Source organism: Cervus elaphus, chromosome 33, assembly GCF_910594005.1.
Source record: "Cervus elaphus chromosome 33, mCerEla1.1, whole genome shotgun sequence".
Lineage (NCBI taxonomy): Eukaryota > Metazoa > Chordata > Mammalia > Artiodactyla > Cervidae > Cervus > Cervus elaphus.
In genome coordinates this window covers 54,062,501-54,079,228 of record NC_057847.1, presented here as the reverse complement: position 1 = coordinate 54,079,228, position 16,728 = coordinate 54,062,501, and the positions used below count along the sequence as shown (strand labels likewise).

The 16,728-nt window shown below is 36.2% G+C and overlaps 1 protein-coding gene across 4 annotated transcripts in view; it reads right to left on the bottom strand.

Moving 5' to 3' along the window:
* ZEB2 (zinc finger E-box binding homeobox 2) overlaps positions 1–16,728 on the bottom strand; it is a 135,373-nt gene that overhangs the window by 29,387 nt on the left and 89,258 nt on the right. For all 4 annotated transcript variants that reach the window (XM_043894252.1, XM_043894254.1, XM_043894251.1 and 1 more), the window contains exons 3-4: positions 16,495–16,728; positions 11,539–11,610 (exon numbers count right to left, since the gene is read on the bottom strand). The exon at positions 16,495–16,728 is cut by the window's right edge and continues 24 nt beyond it. In XM_043894252.1, coding sequence (XP_043750187.1) covers positions 11,539–11,610; positions 16,495–16,728 — 306 coding nt within the window. The remainder of the gene's footprint in view (positions 1–11,538; positions 11,611–16,494) is intronic.

The following is a 16,728-nucleotide window of genomic DNA, read 5'->3' as shown; positions in this document are numbered from 1 at the left end:
CAGACCCGTGTGCCTGCAGGGACCACATCCAGGACCCCGGACCCGGATCTAGAATCATGAGGCAGGAGCACTGAGAACCTCCCCGTCCAGTGGCAACTTGCACAGCCCATGATTTTCCTTTTTTTTTATTCAATCTTCCCAGTAAAATCTCATTAGAAGAAATCATAGGGTGGGTGGAGTCCAAAATTTCTAGTCTAATGTCCTCACTTAACAGATAAAATGAAGGTACAGTGAGGCTAATGATTTGTAGAAAGTTACACAAATAATTTCTGGAAGAGCTGGGTAGAGAATTCATGTGTCCTAACTCAACCCATTATTCTTTGGACTATATCATAATGAGTCAATATGAGAGAGAGAGAGAGAGAAAGAGAGACAACCCCACCTTTTTAGTTTCTATTCATGCCTGATTGGATATAATTTGAATAGGTCTTAGATGCTGAAAAGATTGCTCTGACATTATAAGTAGCTCTAAACAAAACATTATGACACCATAAAATTAATAGGGGAAAGGCAATATAAATGCCAACTTCAATATAAATAAAATATGACATTTTAAACTTTTTTTTTCTCAATTTGTCTTTTCATGTCCTCCCTCTTCTGAATCCTATGCACTTTTTAAAAATTTTTATTAGAGGCTAATTACTTTACAACATTGTGATGGTTTTTGCCATACATCAACATGAATCAGCCATAGGTATATGTATGTCCCCTCCCTCTTGAACCCTCTCCCTTGTTTTATTTTTTGACTGAGTGACTGCATCTAAATCTAATGGGGTAAAATGGAAAAAAAATCACGAAATTTCTTCAAATGCTTCACTTAAGAGACTTATTTAAAATTTCCATTTAATATTTAGGGATTGTATTTTTCTCCTTTTTATATTTCCTAATTTGAACCATGTTACAAAAGGCACTCAATTCAAAAATAACTTTATGAAACATCTTGCAAAGGAGAATTTTTATTAACTATTACAGTTTTCGTAAATAAAAAAAATGTCTTAAGGCTTAATTTAGGACTAGAGACCAAGAATCACTTTATTCACGGTTCATTTTGCTTTCCCATTTCACATATTACTTGTTTATCCCCCCCACATGCTTAATGATGTCCTCCTACATGAGTTCTGCTTCTTCAGATTAAATGAAACTGTGTCATCTCTTGATAATATTCCATCCCTCACAAACCTTTCCAGCGGAGCCATTCTTGCTTTCATTTGTCTTAAAGCTCAGAGCAATATACAGAAGGGTCAAAATACTCCTTCATTTATACCATCATTTCAAATCAGAATGCCTGTTTTATCAATTTGTTCATCACTTCTTTGTTTATTCATTTATGCTTTAATGTGAAAAGCAACCTGTTTATAAACCATCGAGGCTGTATAAGCACTGCATCTACTGAGAGGAAATATAGAGAAGAGCAAACTTAACCTTGACCCTCAAAAAGCCTCCAGTCTGTAACTGTAATTTTTTGAAGTCGTAAGTCATCCATTTTCACTATCATGTCTTAGGACACAACCTATACAGTTCAAGTAAAATGACACTTATCCCATGAAAATGTTTATCCCAGGCTGTCATTACTCTCATTCTGGGGAACTTCATTACTGAAAACATAGTCTGTGCAGAATCCCGGCTGCTTGGTGCTGTGACTTTCTCTAGTCCAAGCACAGGGATGGCCCGCCACTCCTGGGTATGGCCAACCCTGGGACAATGCCATCTTTTTGAGCAAAACTTGGAACTTTCACTCTCTGATTTCAGCCTGCTGCTCCATCCCATCATTCAATTCCTCACCTCCTGAAACAGGTACTTCATTGTGATAATCAGACCCTGACAAGTCCCTCAGGTCATTTCACCGATTCTGATTTTGCCTGCCTTGGTTCAGCTTGAATTTGGAAGTCACTTCCATTTCTACACCTTATTCTTATATCATTCTTGCCTTGCCCAACTAAAATCCTATGTCCATTCCCGTACTGTCAATTGATGGTCTCTTTTTTTCTCCCTACTTCCAAGAGTGCAACTTCTGTGATGTGAATTCCATCAACTACCTAAAATTCAACCAAAGTCTCTCTACCATCATTCTCCCTTCTTCTTTTGATTTTATTGCTAGAAAAGATGTGTGTCTGCTCACAGCCAAGGCTACCATCTAAAGCTATTCCCTCACAACTCTTCTGATAACCTACTCCGTTTTTTACCTCAACTCCTTTTACATTTTCAGCCTTTTCCTCTGTCTCTCTTTTGTATACAGGCATGTTCAGCAAGCCTTTGTCCTGGAAAAAAACTTCCCTAAAATTTGCAATCTCTTAAGTCACCTCCCTATTTTCATGTCTTTAGTACATATACACATATTTCTTATTTAGCTACTATTGCTATATTTACTCAATTGAGTATGTCATTAATGACAGTGACTATTTACTGTATGTTTCATGACACCTAATAAAATGCCTTGCACTTTGTAGGGTCTCCCAAATTGATTACTGATCTAACAGCTGATGAAGCCATAGTTATTCATTTGTAAATTTCACCTTCACGTCATTGTGGTTTTTGTCTTTCCTAATGACATCATAAGATTTTGCATTCCTTAAGGATAGGATTATACCTTCTATTTCTTTTGTTTCTTTCTTGAACCTCAGTTCAAATTCTGCACACAACAAATACTATAAAAAGAATGAAGTATTTTCGTGGTTGTTAACAAGTGACAAATATTATTTAATTGTTATCTAGGACAGAAAGGAAAAAAGATATGATTTCTTTTCTAAATAGTTATGCTTAATTCTGAATTAAAAATGAATTCATCATTAATCAGTGCCAATATTTTTTATATGATCTCTGATACTAGTCACTGATCAAGTGAAGGAAAAATCCTTGACAGTTTTCAACATCTTTATACACAAATATAATAAATACTACTAAATCCTCTTCTACATTCAGAAATAGGATGCTAGATAAAGATGAATGAGATAGAAAGCTAAGCTAGTCCTTCTTAATCTTCCTATTTTAACTTCAAATGCAGCTTTAGTGCAGTGAAAAGTAATTTGTCCTACAACTTGTCTGGGTAGTTTTCCAAGATGTCAAAGGAATTTAATTGGCTAAGTCTCTCAAAATCAACTGGTTAGTCCTCCCATTACAAATTTGTTAAATATTGTAGTTTTGGATTCTAGAGAAGTTAATGAGGAGCCAGTGTGAAGGGAGAAAATAGTTCAGAGTACATTTATCTCTCAGTGCATAAAAGTGGGTAAGCATGGGACCTCTCTGGTGGTTCAGTGGCTTCGAGTCTCAGCTCCCAGTGCGGGAGACCAGGGTTCAATCCCAGGTCAGGGAACTAGATCCCAGGTCAGGGAACTAGATCCCACATGCCACAACTAAGACTCAGTGCAACCAAAGAAATAAAAAATACTTAAAAAAAAATGGGTAAGCTTATTTATAGATGCAAACAAACCAGAAAAATAACCAAAAGAGGGTGAATACATAACATATGTTATGCATTATACTTGGTACTTTAAAACTGATACACCATTTTGTTTGGTTAAAAAGGATATACCATTTAATCACTACAATCAGACTCCGTACACTAGGAATCATTAGTTCCACTTTACTGATGCATGATGGTAGAAATGAAGGCTTTTTATACTCAAGTTCATGAAATTAGCAATTGGTAGAGACAAAACTCAAATGTAGTTTATTTGACTCTAGAATCAGAGCACCTGAAAATAACTTTTGGCTTTTTATCTGTGAAAGCATTTATATATTATTCCTAAAATATTGAGAGTATGTTTAACAATTATTAGCTACAGTCAATACAGTTAGTTCTTGGACAACAGTTTTCTTCTGTTATATAAAATTAAGAACTGAGACCTAAATTGGCCTTACCCAGTTCCTAGATGTATGGTGTTTTCCTTTTCCCAGCAAAGGAAGCAAAGATGCAGGTGGTTATTAATAGCTCTTTATAACTAGAGTGTTAGATTGTCTGAGTAAATATAACTTTCACACATTCAAAGAGGAAAACATCAGGGACCTATTTAGGTCTTGATATGCACGTGGAAACGCATTAATGCTAATGATCACCATGAACCTAAGATAGATCCTTGTTACTACTAACATGTAGGCAAACTCATGTTTATAATGCTCCCAAGTTTTTCCATTTCTCTAATCTTCTTAGAAAATAGCTTTAAAAAATACACTCAAGAATTCTACATAGTAATTTCATTCTGAATTTGAATTTGATTAATATCTGAAAGATGTAAGGTTTGTTGCGAAAACTTATTCTTTATGTGTTAAAGCATACATTTTTCATTTTTTAAAACATTAGAAGCAGTGTAAAAACATTAAATGCAACATATAAAGTTATTACTATAAATCAGGGTTTGCAATGCTCTACTTGCAATACATTAATTTTGCTGTGCTGCTAACCTAACTTTGTTGTAAAAAAGTAGTGACATGCTACTCTTACTTCAGGGACTTAAATCCTGGTTTTACTTTCTGAAAATACTGGACTTAATCCTCATCACAGTAAATGTTCTTGCCCATTTTGACTTCCCTTTTCAGAGTCCATTTCTTCTCCACCTAACATTTGTTCATTCATTCATTCATTTTACCAGTTCATGATGCATACCATGTGTCACTGCTGTACTTTGGGACAAACAGGGAATAATCCTTTTATTAAAGCAAATATTTGGGGGACACATACTAAGGCCAATACATACATTGTTTATTTAATTGCCTTAACGTCCTATGAGGTACGTACCATGTTAATATATCCCTATTTTATAGCTTAAGGAATTGCTTGTCTCCATGAAATTAACCAGGTGAAATGTGTGCAAACAACATAAAGAGGAACAACTCAACATGCTAAAATTAGTGGTGTGCGCCTGAGTGCTGTGGGATTTCAGAGAAGGAGGAGATTGATGTGGTTTGGGGTGTTCAAGGATGACCACATTAAGGAAATGGGAGGTGAGATGGTTGTGAAGAACAGAAGAGTAGGTAGAATTCAGATAATTGGAGGAAAGAGAGTTAGAGATTAAGGTCTCAAGAGATAGCATGGGGAGAGATTCAGATGTAGTATAAATGTGATTCTTATTTGATATTGCCCAGGGATTTGGTCTGACAGAGTGTAATACTGGTGAGATGTGATGCCGCTCAATGCCTATCTGAAGAAATGTGGATTTTGTCTTTTAGGTATTGGGGGACTATTAAAGATCTAAGAAGGGAATTTGGACCATGAGAAATGGATTATAGGAAGAACGTGGACAGACCAAATAGAGAAGCACATGAAGGCTAGAGACCAACCAAATGTAACTGAGTCTTCCTTATCTGAGGGACTGGAATAAAGGAAGATGAAAACATCTAAATATTTCAGGTGAGGTGTCAAAAGTATGTCAACCTGTAAATATGAAAGAAAAGCCCAAGTGTAGTTTTTCTCTGATTCATGCTCTCATTTCTTCAAATACTCTTTCTGACTCAGGACCATTCTAGGATCTGTGGTGAGAAAGTGACCAAAATTCCACATCATTACTGCTTTCAAGCAGCTTATGATCTAATGGGGAGAAACACACCTGCAGGTGACTAAGTATAATGTGAGAGAGAATGACCCTCAGAAGGATGAGTGGTAAATCCTGAAAAAGAGAAGGTCAGATGGCTTCCTGATGGAGATGGCCTTTAAGAATGTGTGTGATGTTGTCAAGCTAGGAAAGAATGAGAGGCTTTCCAGGTAGGAGGGAAACAATGATCAAAGGCAAAGGAGGATAAAGGGTCAACAATCTTTCACGGCTGGGGCATATTCTGGGAAGTAGTATTGAAGGCAAGATGGGGTTAGATCATGAAAGGTGCCAAATCAACTGAAATGCTGACTCATTCTGAAAGCAACAAAGAGATACAAGGTTGAATATGAACTGAAGAAGGGAAGGAAGTTATCCATTTGCCCTGTGTTTGGAAAACAACTTCAAACAAACTTTGTTTGAAGAATGGATTAAAGAAATTGGGTGTCGAAAATAGGGAGTCTAGTAAAATAGGTATTGTAATAGCTCAAATGAAAGATGAAAATTTAAATTAGAAGAGTGAAAAAATGAGCAGATTAATAGAAGTGGTATTTAGTATTTGTGATAGTGGAATTGACAAATTCTTTAATTAGGTAAAGTGTGTAGGAGTCAAAGATGATACCATACTTTCTAGCATGATCAGCTCTTCAGAGTGGGGAAAAACCTTCTGAGGGTAAAGGATATGTTAGGTGACTTAGAGCCAGAAAAACATCTATTTGTGCTTTATTGACTATGCCAAAGCCTTTGGCTGTGTGGATCACAATAAACTGTGGAAAATTCTGAAAGAGATGGGAATACCAGACCACCTGACCTGCCTCTTGAGAAACCTGTATGCAGGTCAGGAAGCAGCAGTTAGAACTGGACATGGAACAACAGACTGGTTCCAATAGGAAAAGGAGTAGGTCAAGGCTATATATTGTCACCCTGCTTATTTAACTTATATGCAGAGTACATCATGATAAATGCTGAGCTGGAGGAAGCACAAGCTGGAACCAAGATTGCCGGGAGAAATACCAATAACCTCAGATATGCAGATGACACCACCCTTGTGGCAGAAAGTGAAGAACTAAAGAGCCTCTTGAAGAAAGTGAAAGAAGAGAGAGAAAACGTTGGCTTGAAGCTCAACATTCAGAAAACAAAGATCATGGCATCTGGTCCCAATACTTCATGGCAAATAGACGGTGAAACAGTGGAAGTAGTGGCTGACTTTATTTTTTGGGCTCCAGAATCACTGCAGATGTTGACTGCAGCCATGAAATTAAAAGATGCTTACTCCTTGGAAGGAAAGTTATGACCAACCTAGACAGCATATTAAAAAAGCAGAGATGTTACTTTTTCAACAAAGGTCCGTCTGGTCAAGGCTATGGTTTTTCCAGTGGTCATGTATGGATGTGAGAGTTGGACTATAAAGAAAGCTGAGCGCTGAAGAATTGATGCTTTTGAACTGTGGTGTTGGAGAAGACTCTTGAGAGTCCCTTGGACTGCAAGGAGATCCAACCAGTCCATCCTAAAGGAAATCAGTCCTGGGTGTTCATTGGAAGGACTGATGTTGAAGCTGAAACTCCAATATTTTGGCCACCTGATGCGAAGAGCTGACTCATTGGAAAAGACCCTGATGTTGGGAAAGATTGAAGGCAGGAAGAGAAGGGGACGACAGAGGATGAGATGGTTGGATGGCATCACCGACTCAATGGACATGAGTTTGAGTAAACTCCGGGAGTTGGTGATGAACAGGGAGGCCTGGCATGCTGCAGTTCATGGGGTCGCAAAGAGTTGGACACGACTGAGCGACTGAACTGAACTGAGGTGATTTAGATTTTATTCCCAAATCTGTATTAGTTAGCTATGTGGCATTTTTCACTACAGTTTCCTCAGCTATCAAATTATAGTCAAGGAATTGTTCCGTGGTATAACTTTCAATTTTCAGATTCTGTGATTCAATTCAGCTAAGTCCTTCCCACTACTCCTTACAGCTTTAAACTCAGCAGACTATACTAGGAAGGAGCTACTTTTAAATTCTAAAAGACTACTCTATCCACTGATATGAACTTGGTTAAATTCTACTGTTTAATAGATTTGTAGACTTGAGTAGGAAATTCAGAGATCTTTTCCTTACTTTCAGTTAGGAATGAAATTTGTGTGTTGAATATTCAGAAATAATAGAGACATTTTCTTTGTCTTCTCTTGACAGCTTACTCCAGTTAATAACAACACTTTTTATCAGAAAATGTGCTTAACCTGTTTAAAATTTATCTATGCCAATGTCTGTTTGTTCTGCTTTAATTAAAAAAGAAAAAATGGTACCTGATATAAAAGAATTTCATACTCATTCTTAATAAAAACCTGTTTGTTGAGACTATTAATTTTAAGGCAGTCTCACAGACAATATGGTAGTCTAAAACCAATCCGTATTCTCAGAGTTTGCAATTTAATTTGGAAAAAACAACACATTAAGTAATGACACTCTATAGCATCTACAGCAAGTTTAACTGATTTGTTCTATAAGAGTTCACTGGAGGAAGATATCACTACAGTTGGATAGCTAAAGAGGAAGGTCTGCCAATAGCTTGATCTTAATCAGCAGGACTTAGGTGGGGAGAAAGAGATGCTCCATGAATAGGCAACTTCAACCATTAAAGATGTCTTATTTCAATTCTACATGTTTTAGCATCCAAAACGATGCTAAGGATAAGAAGAAGTAAACTTATGGTTGGGAAGAGATACGTATTTATTCTCTAAAATGCCAGAGTTCTAAACAGAGGATCACCAGTAAATTCCAAATTACCAACTCCAATTATTTGCTCAGGATTCTTTCAGTTGCAGTCATTAGAATCTTATATGTTCCAAACTTTCTTTCTTTGCTGTCTGGCTATTTAATATTTTTCCATCTCTTAGTCTTATTTCTTTTAATGAATTTGATTTTTCTTTTTACCCACCAGAAGCCCTGGTGTCAGCTTTCTACCAATTTCAATAAATACACTCTCAATCATAAATGTTTTAGCCCATGATGTTAAATACCATCTGAATATATCTACATGGCTCTCAAATCTTTCTCACCCTGACTTCCTGGGTTTCAATTCCTCATTTCCAAAGAATACATATATGTATATATAAATTTTATATAAAAATACTTGTCTAAAGACAAGGTCAAGTTCTCTCAAAACTGGGTCTCTTTCTTGTTTATCTAGAAATAGTATTTGCCATGTTCTAAACACGCAGATGTGTAATCTTGAAGTCATTTTGGTTTCATTACCCAGAAAATCTATTGGTTGTGAAGAAGTTAGGTTACAAATTTCACCACTGTCACTACTCGAGGACAGGCTTTTTTTGTCGCTTCACACCTGAATAACTACAAGGATTTTCAGTTGGCCTCTCAAAGTCTAGTTTTTATTCACAGAAATCATGGTAGTTTAACATGCCCCGAACTCTTTTCTCTGTTGCTTTACATTCTCCATTTACTTTTAACTTACGTGTCCAGCATCATTTCCCATGAATTGCCTCCTAGAACTCCCTGATTCAGCCAAATCTTCTTACTCACTATCCTCTGAATGGATATTACAATTTGCTTCCTCTGGCCCACATGCTCCTGTCCTGCTGGAAAGGCCTTCCTCACTCCTTCATGACTACTAAAGATGAACTTAGTCCGAATTTCACCTTCTTCAAGAAATCTTTTCTGAATATTCACCTCATAGAATCTCTCATATTTCTGTAATTTGAAATAATTATGATTCTTACCGTTTGTGGCATATTTGTCACATATTTTCACTTATCACTTACTATTTTTTTCTTGTGCATTAGTCGCATCTTCCAAATTAAATAATAGTCACATCTAAGACTTCTGCCCTATCTTCTACCATATGTGCACACAAAAGTGAATAGATACTCGGGCCTGGTGCACTGGGAAGACCCAGAGGAATCGGGTGGAGAGGGAGGTGGGAGGGGGGATCGGGATGGGGAATACGTGTAAATCTATGGCTGAAGAAAAAAAAAAAGAAAAAATAAATCCTTGAAAGAAGCTGGGAAAAAAAAAAAGTGAATAGATAGAAGACACTGAATGAATACTTATTAATTTATTTATTGACTGAATATATATGAACTATAAGTAATAATAAGTGGTATGGGAAAAAGGATATCTTAAGGGTAGGTGAAGGAACATTCAAAATTGATTTTTAAATCTTCTGAATAGGAAGCATTTTTATTAACCTCACTTTAGACTTCAAATGAATAAAACAGCTAGTAAATTGTCATTCTGTGGAATAAATTTACTTTAGTGACACTTTAAACACCTATAAAGTTAATGAAATTAGAGTTTATTTATGCTTGAGGTTGAAATTTAACATTTGTCTTTAACAGGAAGATAAAGCCATTTTTGATCCCCTGAGTTGGGACATTATAAAAAGTATCTAATTTATGGTAACTCTTTATTATTATGCTCTAATATGAAGCTATTTTGTCTGGTTTCTATTTTACTTGGTCATGGTACCACTGCAACACAGAATATTAAAACTAGAAATATTCTTAACAAGAAACCAATGTAACCTATTCATTTTTCAGATGTGGAAACCGAGTGTCAAGAAGGGTAGCTGACCTGCCCAAGGTCACAGTCTAGTTATTGTCAGAGGTGTAGCTAGAAATTAGGATTGTAGGTTCCTAATTCTATACCTTTTCCATAATCCCATAGTGTACAGTTTCATTTTTGTACCTCATGTCGACATTATTCAGATGAAGGAAAATTTGCAATAGTTTTTTGAAATTATTATTTCTCTTATTTTTCATCTAAGAATGCAAATTATTGCCTGGTAAGTTATTAATAAGAGCATTCTAAATAGAAGCACAGCATGAACCGTCTATTGTGATGTGTTTCAACATAAGGGAGATATGAATATCTTAATTATTTACATTTCTAAAGCTTCTTAAAACTGTGACTTTTTTCCATGGGTGAGTTGAGTGGAAATAGCTATGTGCTTTTTTTTCTTTTTTTTTGCTTTTGTTTTCGATGATTAACTTATACTGGGCACAATGGTAATATTTGCCATGGTAGTATGAGGGATTGTTTGAAACACAAAACATACTTAGCCTTATCTAGGAAAAAAGAGATAAACATAATGAGTCAGTATACATTTGCACTAGTGACACGCGAGGGTGTGAGGGGAGATGCTGTTCAGTTTTGGGGAAAGAACATGAAATGTCACAATTGTCCTGAAACTCTGTTCTATAGCAGTAGTAGAACAAACCAATGCACCATCTATTACTGCAATTTTTTAGCTTCATCAAAAAAGAAGATAAATTTTCTATTCTCTCTAAAACGTTTGCCTGGAAAATATTATTTAGGGGAACTAGAAGGTACTGAGAAATAAAATGGAGAAAGAATAGAAAGGAATTCAGACGATCAAGTTTTGTGAGGAATGCTCACAGAATTTTGGTTTGTCTTTCTACAAAAACATTTTATAATCTAAACTACACCATATCATCTGAATCTCAATGACTAATATTAGTGGTGACTGGAAGTGCTCAGTCGTGTCCAACCCTTTATGACCCCAGGGGCTGGGATGGTTTCCCGGCAAGAATACTAGAGCTGGTTGCCATTTCCTCCTCCAGGGGATCTTCCTGACCCAGGACTAGAACTCACATGTCTCCTGCATTACAGGCAGATTCTTTACTGCTGAGCCTATTACATTACAATTTTCAAATTATATTCAAGCAGTCTTTTAAAATAAAAATTACTATCAAAAGTTTGCCTAACTAATGCTTTGAAAAGTTGTTTTTTTTTTTTAAATCCAGTTCAGTTTTCTCAACTTTCACAGGCAAATTAGGGGTTTAAGAATAAAAGATATATTTGCTGAATAAAATATCAAAATAGAGAATTCTGATTTGAAATCATCAAGAGCCTTGTAAAAGTCTGACTTAATTGTTAAGTCATGGACATACAAATGGATGGGTCAACGCTCCTGCTCCTGACTCACTGCATCCACATGATGCAGGGCGAGCATGACCTTGGCGTGGTAAACTCACTTACCTGTACCATTGTTAACTGCGGTCTGGATCGTGGCTTCCGGCCCCATAGTGTCATAGTCTTCCTTCATTTCTTCTGTGGGGGAAAATTCTCTTTAGCATTTGAAAATTGTAGAAAAGCTTACTATACTAAGCATGCCAACCACAGGAACAAGGAAGATTCTTTTAAAGGAAACAGAGAAAAGGCTTGTTGTAAACCTCTAAACAATAGCTTTGTTCAGGCAATTCAATGAATCCAATGGTGCTGGCCGCACAAGAACTTATTTACTTTAAGCATTACTGCAAGCTGTGAAAAACAGAGGTGCTTATTTGGGGCAAACGAAGGGCTTTTCTTCTGGTGGCAGTTCTAGTGACAAACAGGGGGAAAGATATTATTTTTTCAATAAGAGTCAAAAGCAACTAAGTATTTGCACTGACAAAAAGGCACGCTGGCTGCTATAGCTCTGGTAATGCTGGATGGCCAGAGGCAAGTCAGAATTTCTTATTTTATTTTCATGTTTTATTCCTCTCCTTGAAGTAGCTATGATGGTGCTAATCTATGCAAGCAAAATTTTAAAAAAAAAAACCTAATTCTACATACCAGAGCTTGAAATGCCCAGTTTATAAAAAAGCATCCCAGAGGTACTGAAAACACCTGTTTCACTGTTTTATATAAACTTCTAAAACATATTTTCTTTATTCCTTTCCTTACCACTCCATAAATAACTTTCTTCCTTACCATTTATTTCCCAGTAGGGAATCATAGTCATTTTTGAGGAAAAACATATAGGTGTAAGAACAGCTCAATGTTCTGATGAAGATGAAAATATGTAGCACTGAAGTTGAAGATCTATAAATGATAGAAGGTCATTTTCTAAAATTATAATGTCTTTAATGGGAAGAGTCTAGAAAGTAGAACTCCCGAATTTTCTGCCTACCAAACTAAAGAATATGTGAGGGCAGAGAAGGACAGCTAACAGTTTAAAATCTTGCAAGGAAGTAAATTTAACATGGGATTTTAAAAGTTGTAATTTTACAATAACAATACTAATGAGAATCAAACACGATCCAGGATAAATATCTCTCTGTGATAATCATTTTGTTTCAAACAAGAGAAACTTTATAAATAGGACTCTGTGAATTCCCAAATTTATCCTGACCATTTTTGCTTATCACATTTCAGTCATAATTATTTGGTAGAAAAACAGATTCTAGCAAATGTTACAGCAAAATTAAAATATATGTTTTATAAGTAGTATCCTGCAGTATATCTGTTCATGGGATCAGAATTGAAAAATCATGAGCCTCTTAAGGTAAAATACACATATATAAATTAGGCTAATATAATGCCCCTGGGCATAATACTGGTCAGATAATTTGAATGATATTTGTTTAAATTCTATGACCACTTTAAATTCAGTCTTGGCCCTGGACTTCTTTCTTATTTAAGAAACATTTTCACAGGGACATTTTGCATAAAACATTTAGGCGTTCAATATACAGCAATATTGTACTGTCAATTGTCATAATTGATTGGTTGAAAGGCTCCCTCATCTGATATTTTTATTAGTCTCTGCAAGGAATTAAATTAAGGTATTTCTGAGAAGTTCAGTACTAGATATAAATATAACTTTTGTGTCTTTCTTCCTCGCTCCTCTCATGTGATTTCTGGTAGCCAAGAGTCAGAAGAATCATAAGTTTTCCATCTGAGAGATCAAGTCACTGAGGGGAAAACAGTTAACAGCATTTTTTTTTTTTGCATAATAGTGGTAATGTTCAAGATTTCTGCTGCACTTCCTTCCTCATTGTCATTTTCTTATGAAAAAGTAAAGAGAAGTTACAGGGGGTGGTTGCTTCCCAAATGATTAAATGTTGCATATTCACATGTGTAGTTGGCACCTAGCGTGTCCTGCATTCTGTAGTAATACTTTAGCTACAACCCTCTTTTACCAAAGATTGTGCAACTGAGATGGTGTCATTTTTACCCAGAATGTACTTTGCTTCAATTTACTGAGCATCAAGCTTTTTGTTTTTTGAACATCAAGCTCAATTTATTAAAATGAAACACTAAGCCCTTTCAAGTATGTATTTGAAATGCTATTTATATGCCTATTTAATTAAGCTTCACAGGAATCCATATTCAGAAGGACATCATCATGTAGGTTAGGAGTATCCCCTCTGGATGAAAGGCAATCTTGGCTGTTTTTTTGCTTCATGCCTAACCTTAAACATTTTCCAAGACATCTCTTACTCAGCATACTGCATCTAAAACCACATAGTATATTTGTTTTTAAAGCACTTGTAAAAGTTTGCATCTTCCAGACCCTTGGGATGAAGGTTTGTGAAAATAAAGAGCACTTTCTGCCACAAGATGAAGAATCCTTGAATAAGCAGAAAGAGGCCAGATGCAGGTGATTTATTTAAGTCTGTGTCAATGATAATGATGTCATGGCTTCCAGCACACTGTGTCCACCCCATTGTGGGACGAAAGAATGTCAAGGACAATTCTAAACACAAAACTTTGATTGTGCTGGAACCGGAAAGGCACAGTAAGAACTCCACTGCGTTCTTCAGTGGAAAACCTGCATCCTGCAGACAAATTACAGAAAGCAGGGGAGAGCCAGCACAGGAGAGGGGGCTTATCTCAGAGTAAAGCTATGTGCCGAGGTATGGTGGCAGACAGGCAGGCACCAGGGATAAAACACTACTAAATAAAACAGCACCCGAATTAGAATTATTGTCTATATTGTGTGTTTCGAACAATAAATAAGAAAAATATTTTATCAGAAGAAAAATGTGTTATCTAAGAGGCAGGATAAACAATGAGTAGCTTTTTAAGACCAATTTCTTTTCATTAGACATCAAGGCACCACATCAGAGCACTTTTGGAACAATAAAAAAAAAAAGAACAATAAATCATTACTAATCATTAGAACCAGACAGGTAATAGCCGGGTAACTTTCTTGGTCCAAATAGCCAAATGAGATTAGGGATTTACATTTTATTTAATTATTGTGACTCCAGAATGCTAGTTTATTTACCATAAAGGTAAGAGCAAAGAGCAGCCTGTTCATTTGTATCACAGGCACCATTAACTACAGGTGATAATAGAGTCTCTAATGCATTCATATGGATGATTGTATATTAAAACATTCAGAATTATGATCCATGACCAACGCAAAAAACTGCCATGATCACAGACTACTACAGCTTGACATGGCTGTTTTGGCTGTTTTTCAATTATTGGTCTTAATTTTTTAAAATTAAACTTTTTTTTCCCAGAAGTTTGGAGCTGTACATTTGTTATATCGTTATTAATTATTCCTTTAAGGGTGGAAATTCTAGTAATTGGTCCTTACCCTTGATTTCTAGATATTAAAATTTAAAGCATCAGAACATTCATTCTTATAGCCCTGCATATCTAGTTCATTAACAAATATGAATAGCTAACACCAGCTCATTTAAATAGTATGTCTTACATGAGTTCTCGCCACACTCTGTTTCTGTCACACTGCTCCCAAGAATCATTGGCTCTTATTATACATGTAAATGGCTATCATAAAAATAAAAATTTCATTTAAGATTGTTAATGACTTCTGCAGCAGTCAGACTTCCTTTAATGATCATCCTCGGCCCCTAATTAAACGTATTTATCTTTCAAGCATCTTTGGCTGAGTTCTCCCTCATAGTTGAAAATCTAAAACCTTAAGTCTTAATGGATAGAACGATAAATGTTTATGTGTGGGATTGCTGATACTCGAGAAACCTTCACCGAAAGCAAAATTGGAAACAGAAAGAGTACAAAACTTGGCACAGTATGTTAAGGAACACGAAAAACAAATACACTACACTCAAACTGCCATCCGTCTTTTTTTTCTCCTTTTCTTCACATTTAATTTTCTTTAGTAGTGGAAGTGCTTTTATTATCTCCCTTCTAGTATACCAAACAATTACTCTGCCTACGTTCGATGTTTTATAGTCTGCGACATCACAATAGCGTATAGGTAGACTCGTGTGCTTACTTATTTCCTTCCCACCCACTTCACCTATTTATAAAAACGCTATTGTTATATATAGCATAAGAAAAAAAATAGTGGGGTAAATCATGATAGCTCTCATTGGGTCTTGGAACAGAGATTAAGAAGACACCAAGGTTTGAATTAGACGGGTCATTAAAAATTTTTTTAACAGGCCACCTTAGCAAGTAGAGATGAGCAGAAGGAGTTTAGGGGGATATGACTAATGATTAATTCTCTTTTATTTTGTTAATCATTTCACACCTTGGTGATGTTTCATCCTGAGTGAATTTTAGACCATGACATTTCCATTTTCACAGTGGCATCTAAAGTTTTAGATTGAACATAATTTACCTTATTTTTATTATAGCTGGCCTTGGACCATTTCTACTTCCCCAGAGATTCCCACCAAACAGCAAGAATCATTATCGAGTACTTAGCTGTTAAATAATAAGAAAGCTACCTGACCAGGTAGAAGTGTGAAATCACATTCACACTTAATAAAAGGGAATGATTAGATGGTTGAATTACAATAGGAGGTGTCAGACAGACACTGAAACTACATTAAACTGACATTATTTGGTTTGTATCACTATACAAAACTTTCAAATACATGTCAGTTGTGAGTTCTTAGGTTTGCTTCCATTTTCCATCTTGAGAGGGCACATCTTGATCATGTTGTATAAATTGGCACCTTGTGCATGTGGCGCAAATCCTTCACGTTGTGTGTTTAAAATGTAGTTCATATTCAACTTGCATCCAAATGGAAATACAATCCCTTCCTAAGATGTCAGGGCTGTAATGTGATAACACAACTATCATTTCATAATCTGTCACCAGCTTTGGTATCTCTATTCTGCGAGGGCTCTGGGAAGAAATATTTTAATGATTTGGTTGTGGATGTTCCACGAGGTAGGACGATTTGAGATGGCCCAGAAAAAGGCCAGGTTTTTTTAGACACTCACCTGGACCATCCACAGAGGCTTGTAGAATGTCGCTGCTGTGCCAGCTATGTTCCACTCCACCCTCTCTTATCTCATCTTCCTCTTCCTCTCGTGGCAACAGAGCTTGGCTCACGTGTGGGGAGGACTCATGGTTGGGCACGCTAGCTGGACTTCTCTCCTGGTCCAGAGGGTTGGCAATCCCGTCCTCCTCAGCAATCTGAGGCTTGTCCTCTTCATCAGTCTCAGAACCCGTGT